We start from the raw sequence: 21,263 nt of genomic DNA on the forward strand, positions 1-21,263 counted from the left end.
CAGAAGTGTTCTTGCATCACCCATTTTACCCAGCATGCAATTCACAATCATTGGCGTCATCTTGCTCAAGACGCTGGGCAGTCGATGTCCTCAGGTAAGTCACCAGCCATTCAGCGACCATAGCTTATGCTTCAGTTCATGTAGGTTGATAAACAAATATGGCAGAGGCCACATGTTATCTATTGAGACTGATCCTGACTCGGCCACCACCAGGTGCTCTCAGCTGAGCTGCCTCCTAGACCTGTTCACCAGGGGATGGCCCTGATGTCCATCATCCAATTCACGGTTCCATTCATGTTATGAAATCACTCTTACTGTCGCCCCTCACTTTGAACGAATTTTCTCCAGTTGAAGTTGTTGTCCTAAACAACTGCAGGGTTAGTGGACACCAACCCTGCTTCCTAGAAATGATGTTTATATTCTCATTTGTTTTGCCAGTTATATTTTGAGGGAAACAGAATTGCAGCCTGGATTATGTTTCTTTCTTTTTTTTTTTGTGAAATGTCTACCTCTCAAACATCTCCTGTTTGAGTCACTCCTCATCTCTGTCTCCTCTCACTGTCCGTCCTCTTTTAACGTCAAATAGCAAAAAGGCATAAAAATCTTTCCTGAGCCTGAACCAAGAGGTGTGAGAAGACATGACCCAAAATACCTTCATCTTGTGTTACTTGTCAGGAGATGATGCTGTCAGAAAGCTAACGAAATATTTTTCATTCAGAATCAACATTTTAAAACTTGCCAGATACATTAAAATAACAGTGTTTTTAGTCCATATTAAAAGAAAATTAACAGTTTCTAAGACAAAGACAAAGTGACAGCAGGTGCTGAGTCAGCCATGATGTGGACTGTGGTCTTTCAGAGGTGGCTGATCCTGAACATGAAACTCTGGATTCACCAGTGGATCAAGTTCCCTCTGCAGGTTGTCTGGGCTCAGTCTTGTGGTGGTTCAACATCTGATCAGGATCCTCCTGGATTCCTCCCTGTGGAGAGGGAGACCCCAGGACAGGCCTGAACACACTGGAGGGATTATTACACTGTATATCCCAACAGCACAATTTGACTGTTCACCGCTCTCTCTGCCTACCTGTCTGTCTACCTGTTTGTCTGCCTACCTGTCTCAGGTGACATTCCCTGTGAGGATCTTTAAACTGATGGGTGTCGAGTCTGTGCTGGTGACAAATGCCTCTGGAGGAATCTGTCCAGACTTCAAAGTCGGTGACATCATGATCATGAAAGACCACATCAACCTGCCGGGATTTGCTGGAGAACACCCACTATGCGGACCCAACGATGAGCGGTGAGACAGGAAGACAGACAGACAGACAGAGGGACAGACAGAGAGACAGGAAGAGACAGAGATGATTGTATACAAACCCTGAGATTAAATTAACTCTATTAGCATTCCAGTATTTGATGTGATATATCAGGTCTGTTTGTCTGTTTGCAGTTTTGGGATTAGGCTTCCCTGTCCCACTGTCTGCGAGTCTTTATATCTGACTGTCTTTCTGTCTGACTGTCTGACTGGCTGTCTGTCTCTCTGTAGTTTTGGGATCAGGTTTCCCTGTATGTCTGATGCATACAGCAAGGATCTGAGGCGATTGGCATTGGACGTGGGCTCTGAGCTCGGCTGCGGTGATTTCATCAGAGAGGGAGTTTACTGTATGGTGAGCGGACCAAACTTTGAAACCATCGCTGAGGCCAGAATGCTGCTGATCCTGGGCTGTGACTCTGTAGGTAAGACAGGAAGGGAGGCAGACAGACAGGTAGACAGCCTGTCTTCAGTGATTGGTCATCAAGGGGGAACCTCTTCGGAGTCTTAAGGGGCCTTGTTAATGAGTCAGCAGAAAGAGCAGTGGCTGGCTCTCAGTGTGAAGTGCTGATCTGACCAGAGATCAGACCCAAATGGAGAGTTGTATCATTATGGTTTATTCTTTGATGAACTGTAATAGCAGCACAGCAGGGGCTGCTGTGAGTTGTAGTGTGGAAACCTGGTGGGTCTGATTGTGTCTCCTGATTGTAACACTGTCTTCAGTCTGCAGTTTGTTTATCCATCCAGCATCCAGGGTCTGTAAGCACTATAAAGGTGTCCTGGAACACATTTTGGAGGTCCTGAAGAGGTTTCAGCACATCCTTCAGGAAGTTCTTGAGATGTCCATGCGGAGGTTCTAGGGGTCCTTTGAAAAGGCTCTAGGGTGCCTGGACAGGTTTCTATAGACCAGAACCTCTCAAAGTTCAGACCTTGGTCCACATTTGGACCAAACAGCAAGTCGATCCCGACCCAGCCCATATCGTCAAATGGTGGCCTGCGGGTCGCATCCATCCCACCACATTCCCATCCAGCCCGCAGAATATTAATGAATTCAGAAAATGGGCGCATCTAATGTTACTCATCAGTGGGAAATGTCCAGTCCATCCAGAGAGTCCTGATCGATCAGCTTTCCAACCCCTGGCAATGAGCCAAAAAGTCTGTATTTTATAATTCACCTGTTCTGGGGATGGTCACAGAGAATCACAGAGCTTGTCTATAAGACACAAGAGGCGTCACTTGGATTTATTTTTGTTGCTCAGCTGAGTCTCAAACAGTATTTTTGATGCTTCTTGATGCTCCTGAAGAGTTTAAGTTGAGATCAGGACTCATTCATTGGTAGTTGAACTATTGGTTTTGTATTGAGCACTGACTGCCTCTTTAGCGGAGGCCTGAGAGCAGTGATCCTGTCCCCTGATGAATGTGGTTTTAATGTGGCTGGTATCTCTATGGTTGACATCATTGTCATGGTGACATGGTTAACTGATGCAGAGTGTTGGATGTTGTTGAGTTCACACATTATTGTTCCACCGGATGATTTACTATCAGCTCCTGAGCTACAGATGCAGAATGGAAAGGGCTCTGTCGATCTTTTAGAACAATCATTGGTCCTTGATGAGTTTCTAGGGGCCCACAGAAAGCTCTGAGGTTCATTCCCAAGGATCTAGGGTTTTAATGAAATTCTAGGCATCCACAAGAAAGGTCTATGGCTCCCTGAGAACTGTTCAAGGTATTTAAGAATGTATTACTATTTTTAGCATTGTTTTTACTTCATTGTGCATTTTATCCTTAGTCTTAAGTTATTGTTGTTTCACTTGCCATTTGCACATTTGCATTTACCATTGGCACATACACATTTGCACACATTTGCACACATTTGCATTTGCACATTTTTACTTTTTAACTATGTTATTAGTATTATGGTGTCATCTTTAATCCATCTTTCTCACTGTGTGTTGAGCAACAAACCAATTTTCCTGCAGGGACTGAATCTATATCTGAAGAAGTCTTGAGGGATTCTGGGGTTTATTGAGGAGGAACTTGAATGTCTTTACGTTTTTTGAGGGTTCACTGAATCGAGGTGGTACAGCTGAGTTCTCAGCCTTGTTTTGTACAGTGTTTATCTTCAGCGTCATTTGGATTTTTATTTAATAAAAGCAGGAGAATGAATGTTTTTCAGTGAATGAATAGTTTTTAACATGATGCTCAGAGTCATAAGCAGCAGTTTGAAAGGATGAGCACATGATGTTCAGGTTTCAGCAGGAGTCAAAACATCAGCAGGTTCAGTAAATATGTCTGCTGATTAAATATTAATGAGACAGAGTGGAACCCTGCAGCTCAACAAAATACTAATAATTACAGTGAAGATGGTTAACAAGGCCATATGACACACATCATTTCATTTGATTCTATTTTTCACTTTGGGTCAAAATGCAGCACAACTTTTTTCAGCCATGTGTTTGCTTGAAGTGTACAGTGATACAGTTTGCTCCAATCATGAAAAGGTTAAAAAAATCGTCGTTAAACTGAGGGTTGCAAACCATAACACACACACTCAGTCCTCTTCCTCTTCAGGCATGAGTACTGTTCCTGAAGTGACGGTGGCAAAACACTGTGGACTCAGAGTTCTTGGTCTGTCCCTCATCACCAACAAGGTCAGTTATTAAAATGATAGCAGCAACACAGCTGTGCAATAATAATAATTACATCAGACTGCTGTGCGGTGGTGGTGATGGTGGTGTGGTAGCGGTGTGGTAGTGGTGTGGTGATGTGTGGTGATGGTGTGGTGGTGGTGTGGTTGTGGTTGTGGTGTGACGACATTGACGTACCCTATGTCATGCTGCAGGTGTCTCTGGATTACAGTCGGGAGGAGAAGGTCAACCATGAGGAGGTTCTTCAGATCAGTAAGATGCGGGCGGAGGTTCTGCAGAAACTTGTGACCACGCTGATCTCTCGCTGCCAGCAGCAGAGCATCAACACACACTGACACACACACACACACACACACACACACACACACACACACACACACTTCAGCTCTTTACTCTGAATTCACAATAAAACTGTCCTTTAAATGACTGAAGACTCTGATTAAATGTCAGAACAAACAGGAATAAAATGGAAAGAAAACATAGTAAATTAGTTCTTTTGTAAATTCTAAAGGGAAATGACAGCAACTGAAGAATCTGTAGAAACAGTCAAAGAATGACTGTTGACTGAATTTATGTTGTCAGAAAACCTTCATTCATTTTATATAAACTGTTCATCAAATGGTGACTTTCATTAAAATGCATGAAGACATGAAGCTTAAAGCTTCCATCACCTTCGAAATAACAGCCAGACTCAAAAATTAAGTCAAGGTCCTCTCACTAGGTTTCTTTGTCAGGTATTGAAAAATAAATGAACACTTTGTTAATAAATATAAGAACTGAAAACTTAACATGAAACTTTCTTTTATATTTCCAAGAATTCCTGAACTGTTCATACACCAGTTCCAAAAACAGAGTTCGACATCTTCAGCTCCTGAACAAACATGGCTGAACATTGGCTCAGAGCCAACTTCCTGTTTGTGTTGTGCAGGTGTGACTGACAGTGGATGGAGGGCAAGAAACATTTTCTGGAAATCAAATGTCAAATTATTTATGGTTGAAGTGAGTGAACAGAGAAGTGTTTTTCTTGAATCCAGTGAATGAATCATGTAACATTACATATTCATTGAATTCTATTCAATCACAAAGTCTCCATGCAGAGAAAGCTAACAAGACTTTTTCATTTTTACTGAACAAACACAAAGAAACAGTTTCAATTGAGAAATATTTCAGTTCCACATTAAAGGAAACGATTACAAAAAAATTCATCATCATATCATCGTCTGTACTTATCAACCTTAGAGTTAATGCACACAAAGATGCAGCTTTCAGCCCGTCAGACAGAAAGGAGGACAGACAGGTGGACAGACAGGTGGACAGACAGGTGGACAGACAGGTGCACAGACAGGTGGACAGACAGGTGCACAGACAGGTGGACAGACCTGCTCTGTGTTTTCATGTTGAGTTTCTCTGCAGTCCTGTTGATTCCTCACTCCTTCATGTTGTGTTCAGGGTCTCCTCACTCCTTCACGTTGTGTTCAGGGTCTCCCCACTCCTTCATGTTGTGTTCAGAGTCTCCCCACTCCTTCATGTTGTGTTCAAGGTCTCCTCATTCCTTCATGTTGTTTTCAGGGTCTCCTCACTCCTTTGCGTTGTGTTCAGGGTCTCCTCACTCCTTCACGTTGTGTTCAGGGTCTCCTCACTCCTTTGCGTTGTGTTCAGGGTCTCCTCACTCCTTCACGTTGTGTTCAGGGTCTCCTCACTCCTTTGCGTTGTGTTCAGGGTCTCCTCACTCCTTTGCGTTGTGTTCTTTGAAACTGTCGGTGGTTTTTCTGTTGCCTCGTCTGAATCTGAAAGCGGCAGATATTTGCGTCATTAAACATTCACTGCTGTGAAGCAGCAGAGACGCTCGCTGAACGCTGATCATGGTTGATGACGTCGCTGAATAAACCTGCAGATGGTTGATGGCTTCACTCTTTTTATTCTGTTTCTGGACTTTATGAGTTTCGTGTAATTGGGCCTGATGCTGCACTGGTTGTTGTCTTATTGTCTGTGAATGTGGACTGTGTTTATCTCTGTAGTGACTGTCGCAGAAGAAATGACTGAAACACAAACAGACAATTTCAGCGCTGACATCTTTGAAGGTTTCGTTTATAAGATTTTTAATATATGAATAAATGAGTTAATGATTCTATTCATGGATTCATTTTGAATTCTTACTGATTGTATTTGATGCATCTTTTTTCCATACATGAACGATGAACAGTTTGCGTCCAGCAGAAGAAAGTGATCTGAGGATGACCTGAGGAGGTCAGTGTTGTGTCTTTGTTTTCAGGATCTGAAGCATTGAGCTGAACTGCTCATCTTAAAATCACCTGAAGGTTTTTATAGCTCGTTTAAAAACAAACAGAATTGACCAAAATGCTACAATTTAAAGTGAACAGCACAACAACATGAGTAAAAACAGATGTGAGTAACATTAAAGGTCACATAATACTGAAATACTAAAACCACTAATGCTACGTTTATACGGAGGCGATGAAAACAGAAGACGCAAAAGTGGCGTGTCATCTTCAATTTTTTATCCGCGTTTAGACGAGCGTTCTCAGCAGGAATTGTTTGTTTATACGAAGACGCAAAAGTGGGCGAATTCGATTGGATATGCATGCCAGGCCGCTAGGTGGTACTGTGATAGAGCGCCTACGACGTGTTGGGGCATCCAAAATTTGACACGTCTCTGTTCGCCTGTATGTAGGGGAGAGAGGAGTAATGTGAGACACCGGGTAATGTGAGACACCCCCTGTATCTAGGCAATGGTACACATCTGTGGTCATGTGACCATTATGTTTTCAAGCCCCTCCCATTTCCCCATGGTCATGAAGGAAAGGACATCATGGTGCTGTGGTAAGCATGTTTTTTTCACAAAAATATATTTTTTGCAGTTAAAAGTAAAAAAATATGCGCTCAACTTAATCAACTGTTGTGCCAAAGCAAATTAATTTAGGAAGAAAAACTTATATCACACATGTTGATGAACTACCAACATATGAAACCATGTGATGATGCAAGCTGAAGATTAGCCTAAATTGCTAAGAGAGGTTGTTTTTCCTAAAATGGTGGGGGTGGAGCAAAGTGAGACAAATGCTGTGGGGTAAAGTGAGACAGTGTCTCACTTTACCCCACCATGAAGCACAAGTTAAGTTTAGTCCTGAACATATTCTAATGTAATATTACATTATGTATGTTTTATTTTTTAATGTCATTAACATTGTAGAGAAGTCATCATGCCAAGGAAATATACGAGGAAGACAGCCTGGGGCCAAACACCCCTCACAGAGATGAAGAGTGCAGCCGCTGAGGTCAAGGAGGGAAAGAAGTCCTTAAGAGCTGTTGCAAGGGACAGAAACATTGATAAATCAAGCCTCCTACGATTTATAAAGAAAGAGAAGAAAGGAGAAACAACAGCAGTGGGCTGGGGTGCAGTAGCCGAGGCTAAAAGAATTCTCACAGATGAGATGGAGGAGGAGCTTGCAAAACACTTAAAACAATTAGCGGAACAGTTCCACGGTCTTTCTCCATCTAAGTGCCGTCAACTAGCATTTGAATATGCAGTTAAAAACAATGTCCCTGTCCCTGCCAATTGGACAAAGGCACAATGTGCAGGTAGGCTAGGGTGTGCATCACATGATTCTGGTAGATTAACTAAGGCCAACTGATCTTGCCACAAAGCTAAATCTTATAATAATGAACTGTCTGCTTTAGGTGAAGCTTGGTTTGGCAGCTTTTTAGCGCGTCGCCATCTCTCTGTCCGAACTCCAGAGGCAACATCCCTGGGAAGGGCGACAGCCTTCAACAGAACTACAGTCGGAGAGTTCTTTAAAAATCTGGCTGGAGTGATGGACAGGTGACAGAATTAATTCTTTAGTTGCAAATGTTTTATGGAGCCTTTACCTGTAAGATTTGTTATTGATTCTGATAAGGTTCTTTGCTTGCCTCTCATCTTTAACAGGTTTAAATTCCCTCCGCATATGATTTATAATGTGGATGAGACAGGGGTGTTTACAGTGCAAAAGCCACAGCAGGTAAGCTACACCAGATACACTAGAGAACACCAGACTGATACTGAGTGGCTTGTGATAATGACCAGCTAGTTTTTCCCTGTTAAAAGGGTTTTCTATGGAGTTTTTCCTCAGTCAATGTGAGGGTCTAAGGACAGAGGATGTTGTTATGATGCCATGTGAAGCCCTTTGAGACAAACTGTAAAAATGGGCTATACAAATAAAATTGCCTTGCCTTGCCTAGCTATAGACTAAAAAGAAATATAATGCACCTTTAGACCAGTAGTAGCTTGCTGATTGCACATGCCATTGATTGTAAACTTTCTATTTGATTCAGGTTGTGGCAGAAAAAGGGAGAAAGCAAGTTGGTTCTGTCACATCAGCTGAGAGAGGAGAGCTGGTCACCGTGGTGTGTGCAGTGAATGCTGCTGGGAATGCAACGCCTCCAATGTTTGTTTTCCCCAGAGTTAAATTTAAGGACTGCTTCATGATAGGAGCACCTTCAGGAGCCAAAGGTACCTCCACTAGAACAGGATGGATGAATGAAGACACCTGGCCTGAGTTTCTTTATCACCTGATACAGCACACTAACTGCACTCCTGACCGTCCCATGCTGCTAATCCTGGACAATCTTAAAGCTCACATCTCTCTGAAGGCAGTAGAAATTGCCAAGAGCAATGGTATTGTTCTGCTCACCCTCCCACCCCACACCTCCCATCGCATGCAGCCTCTCGATGTGACCGTGTTTGGTCCGTTCAAGACCCAATACAGCCGAGCTCTTGATGGGTGGATGCGGTCTAACCCTGGAAAAACAGTCTCCATCTACCAGGTTGCAGGACTTGTGAATGAGGCCTTCATATCAGCAGTGACCCCACGCAACATCACTTCTGGATTTAGGTTCACTGGGATTTTCCCATATAACCAAGACATTTTCCCTGATGAAATGTTTGCACCATCCATGATGTCAGACCGGCCAAACCCTGAGCTACAGCCTGCAGATGATCCAGATGGTCCTGCTCCTAGAGATGATCCAGCCCCTGCAGAAGATCCAGATGGTCCCGCTCCTAGAGATGATCCAGCCCCTGCAGGTGATCCACCTGAAGATGAACCACCTGCTGCAGATAAATCACTCGCTGATGCTAATCCATCCACTGCACATGGTCCACATGGATGTGCCTCGCCAGCTGACTCAGATGTGCCACATGTTCCCAGTCAACTTGGATTTGTATCTCCTCGTGAAATCCTACCACTTCCCAAATGTCCCCCCAGAACACAAACCAAAAGAAAGCGTGTGAAGACAGCCATCCTAACTGATACTCCTGAGAAGCAGGCCATTGAAAAGGCTTATAAAGAGAAACAAAAGAAAATGGCAGGGAAAAAGCTAAAAACCAAAGAAAAGGGAAAACTGAGAAAGAAAGCAACCAAAAAGAAGATCGTAGTAAGCAGCTCAGATGAGAGTGATGTCCCTGTCCCACCTGACAATGTGTCTGACCAAGAGGGCTCTGAGGATGAGAGAAGTGATCCAGGAAACAAAGATCTGTCCGTGGGTGACTTTGTCCTAGTTAATTTTGCAACCAAAACCAGGAGTGTTCATTACATTGGCATGGTTGAGAATGTTGAGGATCACGAAATATTTGTGCAATTTCTCAGAAAAATCCAGGGAAACACGAAAGTGTGGGAGAGACCCAAATTTGCTATAAAGGAAAATGATGTGGCACATGTTCCTAAAAGTGATGTGGTGAGGAAGCTGCCTGAACCTAAAAGGCCTGGAGGAACCACGAGGAGAGAGCAACTCTTCATCTTTCCCTGTAACTTGCAGGGATGGAACGTCGAGTAGGCTAGGCCTGGTTATAGGCTGATGTTTTAACCCATGTGGGTCAAGTCAAGTGTTCGAGTCCCAGGCTGTTAATAGCTGGTTATGACTTTGCACATGTTCCTAAAAGTGATGTCTAAAAGGCCTGGAAGAACCACATGGAGTGAGCAACTCCTCATCTTTGCCAGTAATGTAGAGTAGGCTAGGCCTGGTTATAGGCTGATGTTTCGACCCAGATGGGTCTGGTTAAGTGTTCGAGTCTCAGGCTGTTAATAGCTGGTTCTGACTGTGTTCTAATCTAACTGATTGTCATTTAAATGTTAATTAAAACATTTTGAATTCTATTATGTTGTATTTTGATTTTTGTAACGATCAGAGCAGGGTGATGCACAAAGCAGAGGCACAGACAAACAATTTGCAAGAGGGCAAGTCAGTTTATTACCAGAGTCGAAACCAGAAGATCAGTCCACACAGGCAGAAGTATTAAAATCACTAAGCTAAACTTGTAGTCAAACTGAAACTGGGTCAAGGTCACAGAATACACAAAGAAATGCTGGATACATTCACTGAAACAGATGAGGCGATCTGGCAAAGAAGGGAGGGAGAGCACAGCTTAGGAACACGAGGGGTGGGGAGACAATGACAGAAACTCGACAGGAAGAGGGATATGACATAGACAGCTCATCAAAATAAAACAGGAGATAAACAAGAGCCAAGACAGAACAGAACATACCACTAAACAAACCTAATAGGTCCTGACAATTTTGTTCAGAGTTACTTTGAAGTGTTTAGAAAAAATGTGCTTAATTGACCAATCCCCATTATTCTGTTACAAGTCCGACATTAGTTCTGGAACGTGTGGTTGTCAAGCGAGCTGTCAGGATTGTAACTGTTACAATATGTATTGTTATGGTAGTTTCAGAGTGGAAAAAGTAAGTGGATCACTTTACCCCCAGCTGGTTCACTTTACCCCATTGATTTTTCGGGTTCGTCTCACTTTACCCCTGGGCTGGGGTAAAGTGAGACACAAGACCACTTTTTTAAAAACAATCATATTTTCACTTCCCTTCGTCCTGAATACGTTCTGACAATTTCCATTGCGAGGAAACATCCTGAATTAATGGGAAATGTGTAAATTTTACTGATATATCATTTCATCTCACTTAGAGGGGAGCAAATGTAAAAAGTGTCTCACTTTACCTCACTCTCCCCTATCTTGTATGTTGACTACAGCTGCTAGCACAGCTTGAACATCGGTGGGATCCACGTATTCAGACATATTGTTTGTTTTACCGGCTTGGCGCGTTGAGTGTGACGTAAGGTGTAGTTGCTACGCGACGTGGTTTTGCCGTTTAGACGGAGACGCAACCCGAGTCGTCTTCAAAAAAAGTCGTACTTCTGCACTCTGGAAGGCATCTTCAGATTTTTGCGGTTTCAGACCTCGACGGCGCCATCGCCGTGTAAACGAAAGGCACTTCCGATAAAATATTTTGTCGTTTTCATTCGCAATCTTCGTATAAACGGGGTCTAAGAGCAAACTGAAAACATTCAAGTGTCAGTGGAGGCCAACGTCTGAGGCTATTCCAAAGCTGCGGCGCCACCACTGCCCTGATCCACCGGCCTCCATCTGGAACAGTTCTAAACAGTTCTGAGGGTCTGAGAGGCCCAGAGGTGGACTGCAGCCACAGAGGGTCCTCATTGATTTGATTGATTACTTCATCAGGAAATAGAGCTGTGATTGGACACCCCTAATGATCCACTATCTCAGGCCGGTACATCAGCTTTAATGTAGCTTACATTTATCTGTACTGTCCTGATCCAGATATGCAGCTAATGTTTGATTTGTATTTCAGGAAGGCGCTCAGTGTTGTTTCTGAAAAATGAGATCTGTGTGGTTTCCATTGTAAAGGTACTCAGACCATTTCACCTTCTGCATTTTAGATTTTCACCTAAACAATTAAAATTGCAATTTTGGCCTATCACTCTACACCCAGCAGCCCAAAATGACAAAGTGACAGCATATTTTTGAATTTATTAAAACTGAAATCTCTCCTGACAGAAGCATTCAGAGCTTTAATTCAGTACTCTGTAGAAGCCTGTTTGGGTCTTCTTGGGTCAGATCGTGGAAGTTCTCTTTCTGGCAGATCCGTCCCGTCCGTCACACTGGATTGGAAAAGTCTGTGAAGCGCTGTCCATACGCCTTTCCACAGGTTGTCTGGGTTTAAGTCTGGCTTAAGGTCACTCCATCCGAGCTCTGCAGTGCCACAAAGGAATGTCTTCACTTTGGCATCATGGCTCATTCAGTGGAGGTCGATGGGCAAAAATTATTCATTTGAAATTGCATCGACACATAAAGTGTGCAGAAAGCGAAGGTGCCTGAACGCTTTCTGAAGACACTGTACATGTTTTTCCTTAAAGAATTCCATCGGTCCAGGTTTCAGTTTTCCATGTACACATGCACATCGTACTCCTCAGTGTCCTGAGGACAGTCACTTTTTGATCCTGGATCAGTTCTTACTTTGTATTAATTGACAGATGTAGTAAAGTTCAGATCTTAATAAAACATCTGCACACTCAAAGTTTTTGTTATTGTCCTGAAATAACAAACCACCACCTTTAGTATTCAGATGTGTCTGCTGTTGACCTTTGACCTCAGTGTCCTCCAGCTAGTCCAGATTTTACCTACAGAGGAGAATTTCTTGTTCTTCAGACAGCAGCTCAGCTTCTGCTCACCCAAGTACGTCCATACAAACACCCGATACTTGTCTTCAGGGCCTTTGGTGGCTCACCGGCAGCAGGAATCTGAGGTGGTCTGATCAGGGTCTGCTGGCTGGTCCTCCTCCAGGTCCAACAAAAGCCAACCCAAATTTAATGATTTACATTGAGTGGACCTGCATTTTGTCCCCACAAATAAGGCGAGTCCCCACAATGTGACTGTGTAAACAGATTTATGTCCCCACAACATGAGTAATGATCTTCATAAAATCTGTTGTAGAAATAAAATGTGAAACTTTCAGACTACGGTTGGTTTTTAATGACGTCACTGTTGTCAAATATCACAGACTTCATTTCAGAGCGACAGATCAAATCCAGATTTATAACATTTACACTCACATATCTGTTGGTCACACGTCTGATTACTATCATTCTTTGTTTTCTGGGCTTCGTGTATATATCGGTTGGTCCTCCCTCAGTCCAGAAGAGGCGCAAATGCACCTGAAGCTGTTTGCGAAAGCTTCTTGGAGCCCAGAGATCAGCTGAGACTGCTGAGGTGGCTCAGAGTAAATGAGGTCAAAAAGCACAGTGGAACAACAAAAACTTCTCTGGGTTAAACTGACATCCCCACCAGCTACAAGCTAACAAAGTGTTTCCTGTTAGTGAAGCTGTGTCAATAATCACTAATCAATCACTTAGTAAAATATCAAAACTCTCAGTTTGCATGTCAAATTCTCTCATCATCATGACATTGGGTGGGTCCACCTGCACACTGTGAACTGATTGGTTGTTGTGGTCCACTGAGGTTGTTTTTTTAGGATCCCTTCGTGTTTCTGATCATCGCCTCCATTATCTTCCACTGATCTGGAGTCACCTGAGACACAAACAGATGTTAGTTTATGAAATATATTTGATAAATGAGAGGACGCGCTGGCTCGCACAGCTGACTGTTATCAAGCTATCAGTAAATTCAGACACGCCATCTGTCCTCTTTCAGTGGACATAAAAACAGACAACCATGACGAAACGTCTTCTGTCAGCGTGAACGTGCTGTTGTAGGAATTCATATTTCTGAGGGAAACATTTCAGCGTGATACTCACCCTGCGAAGGTCGTTAAACTCTCCAGCCATCGACACGTATTCTCCTCCATCGAACCGAATCACCTGAAAACAAACACACCAACACTCAGAAACTCTGACCTAAGATCAGTCTGAAGTCTGGCCTGAGATCAGTCTAAACTTTCATCTAAGATCAGTCTGAACTGTGGCCTGAGATCAGTCTAAACTCTGATCTCACATCAGTCTGAAATCTGGCCTGAGGTCAGTCTAACTCACAGCTCCAGACATCCAGGTAGCATAGTCACTGCTCATATATGCTGCCAGGTTTGCAATCTCTTCTGGTTTTCCAAGTCGTCCTGTTGGGATCCGGTTGATCATCCCCTTCTCAAAGGCTCCGGTCGGGTCCAGGCGGCTGAATGCCCCCTAAACACAACAAGCAAAAAACAACAAGCATCAGGTAAACAGATAAGATAGGACTTGGTGATCCCACACCAGGGAAATTTAGTCGTTACAGTCAGCAAGTTACAAAGAGCAAGAACAGTGACATAAAGAGGTCAAAATAAAAATATAAAAGTACACAAAAGTATACTAAACAATAACAGACAACTGTAAACAAAGGTCATCAACTGTGTCAGATGGGCAGTACCTTGGTTCTGATTGGTCCAGGCTGGATTATGTTAAATCTGTGACCATAGCGGCCCCACTCCGCAGCCAGAGACCTGACACACACGAGAACAACAACAACACATTAAGGATGATCAATATGGCGGTGATGTCATAACAACAGCTTTGAAGTCTGATCTGAGGTCATGTCTGTTCATGTCATGTGCAGCTGAAAGGTTAAAGGTCAGACTGACTTGTATAGTGCCTCGACTCCGGCCTTTGCCGACGCACTCGGGACCACAAAACCAGAACCAGACTCAGCATAGATGGTGGTGATGGCCAGGAAGGATGCACCTGAACAACAGCAGTAAGAACAACAAACCAACATCACACAAGACAATCAACAAAAGAAATTAATTTAGATTTAACTGACCTCTGGCCTGTCTCACCAGTCTAAAGCCAGTCTATTCAAATTCAATTAACCAAAAGGAACTCGCAAAACCATTTTCTGAAGGTGTGGGAACCGATTTTGACATTGCTTGATCAGACCTAACTGTATTACTCATGAGCTCTGCTGCTATGCTGGATCTTTGTGTCAACTCTGTCCTGTCTCTGGATCAGTCTCTCAGTGACCTCTGACCTCTCTGACTCTGGATCAGTCTCTCAGTGACCTCTGACCTCTCTGACTCTGGATCAGTCTCTTGCCCAGTTCCAGAGTGACGAAGGCCGTTCCATTCAGGACGATTTCTGTGATGCTCTTCCAGGCGTTTGGCGACAGACGTTCTGATGGACAGACAAAGTTTCCCGCTGCATTGTTGATGATCACCTGCACCAATCAGGACACACTATCACTGTGATGTCATCATTAATAGTTTCATTTGTCACATATATCATTTTTCACAGTCTAAGTGGAAACCTCCGACATCACATATTATGACTAATGTCAGAAATTGTGTCCAGATTTTTCTGAACTTTGGTGTGAAAGAAAACCTGCTCAAGTTTCGATGTAGGTGCAGATTTCAGATGACCAGGATGAATTTTGTTGTACTTTTCTCATGAACTACAGAACAGATGTGGACCTTGTGTCCATCAATGCCTATCACACAGTCCAGACTGATATTTCACACACACGATGACTCACCACAGAGTACTGGTTCATTATTCTCATTACTGTCTTTGTGAGGAACAGCTTCAGTTTTAAACCAGAGCAGCGAGGACATTTCTGAATTGTCAGGACACTTCTGTCGGTCTCCATTATTTCAGAGGCCAGTCTGAAGGTTCAGACTTGGCTTTAAGGTTTAGGTTCAGGTTCAGGTTCAGCTTAGGGTATATTAAGTCACTGAGAGACCTCACAAATATGGAAAGACAAATTTGTGTGTGTGTGTGTGTGTGTGTGTGTGTGTGTGTTACATTTGGAAGTCCTGTCAGAGTTTCCATCTGGTCGACACAGCGAGAGACAGCCTGAGGATCTCTGACATCACACTGAATTGCGTGGACCTGAGGACAGAGACAGAGGGAGGGGGACTAGGTCAGAACGGTTCAGACCAGCTTCATCTGGTTCAGTCAAGTTGAGACCAGGGACCTGATGGATGGAGTTCAAACTAGACAAACGTAGGGTGCAAGGTTTTAGATAAAAACACTGCATTTGCTGTAGCCTGTAAAACAACAGTGTACCTACACACAAGTAGTGCTGTTAGGAATACTGTGTATACCACATACAAACATGTAGTTGTAAAGTAGCCATAATGAGTAGCAGTGTGCAGTACATTGAAGTGTCATTAAGTGTATCTGTAATGTTGTAGTGCTGATAGTCACAAAGGTCCCAGACTGTCAGTGTTTTAGTGTTCAGTTCTCGTCTTGCTTGAAATAGAAGCTGTTATTAAATAACATGAACCAGCCAGTCAGAGGGCAGTAGGTCATTCATCAGAAGTCCAACAGCTGAGTTGTCCATGAACTTGATGATGGTATTGTTGGGATGGGTGGGGGCACAGTCATGAGTGTAGAGGGGGTGGAGGATGGAGAGGATGAAGCTCAAGACCACGTAAGTCCGTGATCAAGTGGTAGGTGGGCTGGGAAAGTCCGAGGTCCCCAAGTATAGTAACCGGTCTGCCCAGGATGATGGTGTTGAAGTGATGCTGACATCATCCTGATATCATCCAGCATTCTGATGCTGTTGTTTGTTTTTAGAAATCCAAACTTTTATACGTGAAGTGGCATACACCAGGTTTACTGTGTACAATGTTCTGTTGTACACAGCTGTGTACAACAATGACTCGTTCAGTCCAGTTCAGTCTGGTTTCTGGTTCTGGTTACTGACCTTGTTTCCAGTCTGGCTGCTGATCTCCTCAGCTGTTTGCTGCAGAACGTCCAACTTCCTGATTAATAAACACACACACAAGGTCAAGATTTTATGAATTTTCAAACTATTTGAGCAACATTCATGAAAGCTCATCCAATCAAGTTCTCCTTTCTGTAACTACAAATGTGTTTCGCAGTCCATCACATGGTGGCCCATGAACAGACATGGAGAAGATGTGGTTCCTCTTTGTGATTTGGGTTTAGCTGTAAATAAAGTTTTGTCTGCAGTACAAAACAGTACTGAGGACATGACCTCTGACCTGCTGGCAATGACGCACTGAGCTCCCAGCTGTGACAGGGTGGTGGTCATGGTTCGGCCCAGTCCCGTCCCCCCTCCTGTGATGAAAGCCACTCTGTTGTTGAAACTTCCTGTAGGCAGCATGACGTCCTCCGCAGGTGGGAAGAACCCCGACTGAGGAGGAGAACCGGACTGCTGAGGAAGAACCGCCGAGCTGTGGAACCATGACTGAAAGAACACAGTTAGCAGGAGAACAGAGTTCTTTCAAGGTTTGTAGAACTGTTCCAAAGTAAAACTGAACAATGTGGAACAGACGTCTGTAGACTGATGCACCTGGACTGAATCAAACACAGGTAAGACATGATGTTCAGGTGTTGTGTACATTTATTAATTAGATAAATTCAGGGACATTTAAGAAAAAATGAAAACAGTTTTGGCAAAAAGAAGAAAATGACATTTTATTGTTTATTTCTGTTTGTTTAACTTCTGGTGTCATTTTATTACTGTGATTAGCGATCTTATTTTTTTGCTAAATACAATTATTAAACAAGAAAACAGAAAACAAACTGAAAAGATGAGAAAATGGAAGAAACGTTTGACAAAGTGAAGTATTATTTTTTTATTAGAAACGCGTTTCTAAACTGTTTTCATGGAACGTTTCGACAGAAATATAGAAAAACAAAACACATCTGACAGAATATGGGAGCAGCTGCGGCTCAGGAGGTAGAGCGGTCGTCCACCGATCAGGAGGCCGGTGGTTCGATCCCTGGCCTCGGCTGTCCTTGAAGATACTGAACCCCAAAACTGCCCCCGATGCTGCGCCATCGGTGTGTGAAGTCATATGTACGTCACTTCGGATAAAAGCGTGTGTCACCTGTCAGCAGACTGACTGGACAATATTCCGTGTTTGAAACAGACACAGCAGAGGTCTCCTGTCAGAGACCCTGATCTGGTCTTCAGTGGACTCTGATTCTGGTTCTGTTCAAAACTGGGTGAAAGGTCAAATTACAGTAAGGGTCCATTTATTTAAATACAAACTCCGTCAGGAACCTTCTTCTAACTTTCTTCTTCTAACTTTTGTAGCATTTGAACTTCGCTCAAAGCATCACTGACTTATTGACTATTGGAGTTTTTGCATTTCCTCTCTGACGTCACAGTCTGTGACTTTGAAGACTTTCATTCATACATTTCTTCAAACTTTTCTCACCTTATGAACTGAAGTTCTCACTGATCTGAGCACGTCTACTTTTCTCCACAACACTGCGGCCGCCATCTTCTTCAAGACCTGAAGACTTTTGACCCGGATTATACCAACTTGGAGTGAGCGGGCCGGGATTTAAACTGAAGTTTAAACTGGAGTTTAAATTATCTCAATAGCTCGTTGAATTAACAGACGAATGAAAACTCATGTGATTAAACTGAGGCGGGAGATTAGGTTTAGACCCAGGTTTATTTTTCCTTTTTGAATGGAAAATGTTTTCACCTTCCAACAACCTCAGAACACACAAACACATCAAACTCAACAAACACACACGAATCCTACAACACACAGATACAACACACACAAACTCAGGCTCATCACAGGCTCTGAACGGAACCAGAACTAGAACAGATCGTCTGTTCTAGTTCTGGTTCCGTTCAGAGGGGACAAAACTCCTGCTGTACTTCACTGCCGTCCACGAGGAAGGGATCCACCGACATTAACGGTCCAACCCCCACGTCCCGCTGCGGTGGTTCAGTCCAGGGTGACATAATCACGTGTTACCGTAACGCGTCTAAAATGATGGAACTTTACAAAAACACTCCTGTTTATTTCCTGCTTTTGTCCACAAATCAACTTTATACGTCACGCGATGGACAGCCAATCTGTTTGATATCGATTACCTCTTTCTGGTTTGAATGAAATCGGTGTGACAGTCGCCTTATCATGAAGTGCTTCCTGTTTGCTGGGACGGTTACGGTCCGGGTCCAGCGTGGTCAGACAGTCGGAAGACTGAGCAGATCGGGACAAGCTGGCTGTCGATCAGCGGCGGGTGTTGATAGGAGCTTCTGGCGGATGGAGGATCGAGTCTCTGAACCCAGACTTGTTCTGGTCTTCAGCGGGAAGCGAAAGTCCGGAAAAGACTATGTGACGGACCTGATCCACAGCCGGTAAACCCGCGACCCGGAGGCTTAGAGCCATTTATTGGTGATTTTTAGTGTTAGATATCGATCGGTCGCTGGTCTGTGACTTTGTAAAGAAAACATGTCTGATTGATTATTTGTTTGTGAGGAAATTTCCGCTCTTATCTGAGATCAGCTGACTGAAGATTATAATTTTCTGTTGGACAAGAAGAACTGACCGTCGGTCTGTTTCAGAAAAACTAGTCAGAGAGATCGAATGTTGATAATCAGACTCTATTAGTTTTCAGTATTCTGTTAAATCGGATTGATTTTATTCACTAAATTTAAAGATCATCAGCTGTTAATCAGTCCATCGACCGTCATCATCATCAGTGATCACAAAGTTATGATGACATCAAACAGCACAAACACCTGTCTGTCTGTACCTGTCTGTGTCTGTACCTGTCTGTGTCTGTACCTGTCTGTCTGTACCTGTCTGTGTCTGTACCTGTCTGTACCTGTCTGTACCTGTCTGTGTCTATACCTGTCTGTACATGTCTGTGTCTATACCTGTCTGTATCTGTCTGTCTGTACCTGTCTGTACATGTCTGTGTCTGTACCTGTCTGTATCTGTCTGTCTGTACCTGTCTGTACATGTCTGTGTCTGTACCTGTCTGTACCTGTCTGTGTCTGTACCTGTCTGTACCTGTCTGTGTCTGTACCTGTCTGTATCTGTCCGTATCTGTCTGTCCGTACCTGTCTGTGTCTGTACCTGTCTGTGTCTGTATCTGTCTGTCCGTACCTGTCTGTGTCTGTACCTGTCTGTCTGTACCTGTCTGTGTCTGTACCTGTCTGTACCTGTCTGTCTGTACATGTCTGTGTCTGTACCTGTCTGTACCTGTCTGTACATGTCTGTGTCTGTACCTGTCTGTACATGTCTGTGTCTGTACCTGTCTGTGTCTGTACCTGTCTGTCTGTACCTGTCTGTACCTGTCTGTGTCTGAGTTCCTCCAGTTCTTCTTCTTCAGTTTAGGACCTGATGTTTGCTGTGTCCTGCGTCTGTCTGGACCTCTCAAGCAGCAGTACGCTCAGGTGAGACCAACACCTGCTGACACACCTGACGCGTCACACAGTTTCTGCTGAGTCATGCAGGTTCTGTGGGTTCTGCAGGAACATGGTCTGGACCTGGAGCAGCTGCTTGGTCCCGGTCTGTATAAGGAGCAGTACCGGGCCGATATGATTCGCTGGGGAGAAACTCGACGACGCCAGGATCCTGGATTTTTCTGTTGCCTAGCAACCAGAGGAGCACAGCAACCTGTCTGGGTAGGTGACCGTCCACTGATGATGTCAGCACTGATGTCACCGGCATGTCCTCTTCTTCTTCTTTACTTTTTCTTCCTCTGGTCTCTCTGTTTATCCTGCTGCTCCTTCCAACAAAACCATCAAGTGCTACCTAGCAACAAACTGGTTACCACCTGGTTTACTAGTGGGTGGGGGTTGATTGGCCAGGTGCTCAGTGATCGTCTCTGCTCTGTGATTGGTCAGGTGGTGAGTGATCATCTCTGCTCTCTGATTGGTCAGGTGGTGAGTGATGCGCGGCGGTTGTCAGACCTGCAGTGGTTTTGGTCTGAGTTTCCTCAGCAGACTCGAAGTGTCAGAGTTCAAAGTTCAGAAGAAACACGCAAGCAGAGGGGGTGGAGCTTCACCACAGGTGACATTATATGTCTGTCTGCTACCTGTCTGTCTCTCGGCCTGTTTGCCCACTGACCTGTCTGTCTCTCAGGTGTGGATGATGCTGAGTCAGAGTGCGGGTTGGACAGCGGCGTTGAATTTGATTGGATCATCACCAACGAGGCTGACGGCCCGTCGTTAGAGGAGCAGCTGCAGCCCATCTTGAAGGTGGCTGAGGAAGCAGCTGATAACTGCTGATCAATAATCTTATTGATAGCTGATGAATGTTCAATAAAAGCAGCCGGTCTGTGGAGCTGATCACTGTTTCCTGTCTGACTATCAATAAAGTTTATCTGGAAAGTGAAGACAATTCTGCGGCACGTTTTCATCATCACTGCAGCAGCAAAGGCTGATGGGAGATTCTCACCTGGACTGTATAAACTCACCTGTCTGAGACTTTCAGTTTAACTAAACTACAAGAAACTGTTAGTACCGCTGTACTTGTAGTGTTTTAACAGTGGCATTACTACTGTCAGAGTATAAGTGGATCCTTAAGAAGTCAGTCCTAATTCGAGTTTCTGAAAGTTTTTAGTTTTGTTGACTTTTTTCTGTGAGTCTGAACTTTTATTTCTGTAATGTTCGTTTCAGTTGAGACGATCAATTATTTGTAGAAGTGCTGAAACTTTTAGTTTGTCAGATGATAATGATAAATGATAATATGAAGTTGTGCTGATACATAAATGAATGCAGC

At 43.8% G+C, this 21,263-nt stretch overlaps 4 protein-coding genes across 6 annotated transcripts in view; 3 read left to right on the forward strand and 1 right to left on the reverse strand.

Moving 5' to 3' along the window:
• pnp4b (purine nucleoside phosphorylase 4b) overlaps window positions 1-6,057 on the forward strand; it is a 14,516-nt gene extending 8,459 nt beyond the window's left edge. For all 3 annotated transcript variants that reach the window (XM_076737203.1, XM_076737204.1, XM_076737202.1), the window contains 4 exons: window positions 1,122-1,297; window positions 1,544-1,734; window positions 3,881-3,960; window positions 4,152-6,057. In XM_076737203.1, the coding sequence (XP_076593318.1) occupies window positions 1,122-1,297; window positions 1,544-1,734; window positions 3,881-3,960; window positions 4,152-4,292 (588 nt within the window). In that variant the 3' untranslated portion in view covers window positions 4,293-6,057. The remainder of the gene's footprint in view (window positions 1-1,121; window positions 1,298-1,543; window positions 1,735-3,880; window positions 3,961-4,151) is intronic.
• An 811-nt stretch (window positions 6,058-6,868) lies between these two features.
• Window positions 6,869-10,052, forward strand: LOC143324574 (uncharacterized). Its single transcript, XM_076737201.1, has 3 exons — window positions 6,869-7,798; window positions 7,904-7,976; window positions 8,290-10,052. The coding sequence occupies exons 1-3, from the start codon at window positions 7,791-7,793 to the stop codon at window positions 9,787-9,789; spliced, it is 1,581 nt and encodes a 526-aa protein (XP_076593316.1). The 5' UTR covers window positions 6,869-7,790; the 3' UTR covers window positions 9,790-10,052.
• Window positions 10,053-12,717: 2,665 nt separating this feature from the next.
• Window positions 12,718-18,208, reverse strand: decr1 (2,4-dienoyl CoA reductase 1, mitochondrial). Its single transcript, XM_076738170.1, has 10 exons — window positions 17,946-18,208; window positions 16,761-16,966; window positions 16,460-16,517; window positions 15,553-15,639; window positions 14,821-14,968; window positions 14,397-14,496; window positions 14,186-14,258; window positions 13,816-13,962; window positions 13,582-13,644; window positions 12,718-13,354 (listed from the first exon to the last, which is right to left on the reverse strand). Exons 1-10 carry the CDS (start codon window positions 18,009-18,011, stop codon window positions 13,295-13,297), a joined length of 1,008 nt encoding a protein of 335 aa, XP_076594285.1. The 5' UTR covers window positions 18,012-18,208; the 3' UTR covers window positions 12,718-13,294.
• A 286-nt stretch (window positions 18,209-18,494) lies between these two features.
• Window positions 18,495-20,830, forward strand: pmvk (phosphomevalonate kinase). Its single transcript, XM_076738173.1, has 5 exons — window positions 18,495-18,889; window positions 19,870-19,933; window positions 20,012-20,164; window positions 20,423-20,552; window positions 20,625-20,830. The coding sequence occupies exons 1-5, from the start codon at window positions 18,666-18,668 to the stop codon at window positions 20,768-20,770; spliced, it is 717 nt and encodes a 238-aa protein (XP_076594288.1). The 5' UTR covers window positions 18,495-18,665; the 3' UTR covers window positions 20,771-20,830.
• Window positions 20,831-21,263: the final 433 nt, after the last annotated feature.

This window comes from Chaetodon auriga, chromosome 8 (assembly GCF_051107435.1).
Source record: "Chaetodon auriga isolate fChaAug3 chromosome 8, fChaAug3.hap1, whole genome shotgun sequence".
Lineage (NCBI taxonomy): Eukaryota > Metazoa > Chordata > Actinopteri > Chaetodontiformes > Chaetodontidae > Chaetodon > Chaetodon auriga.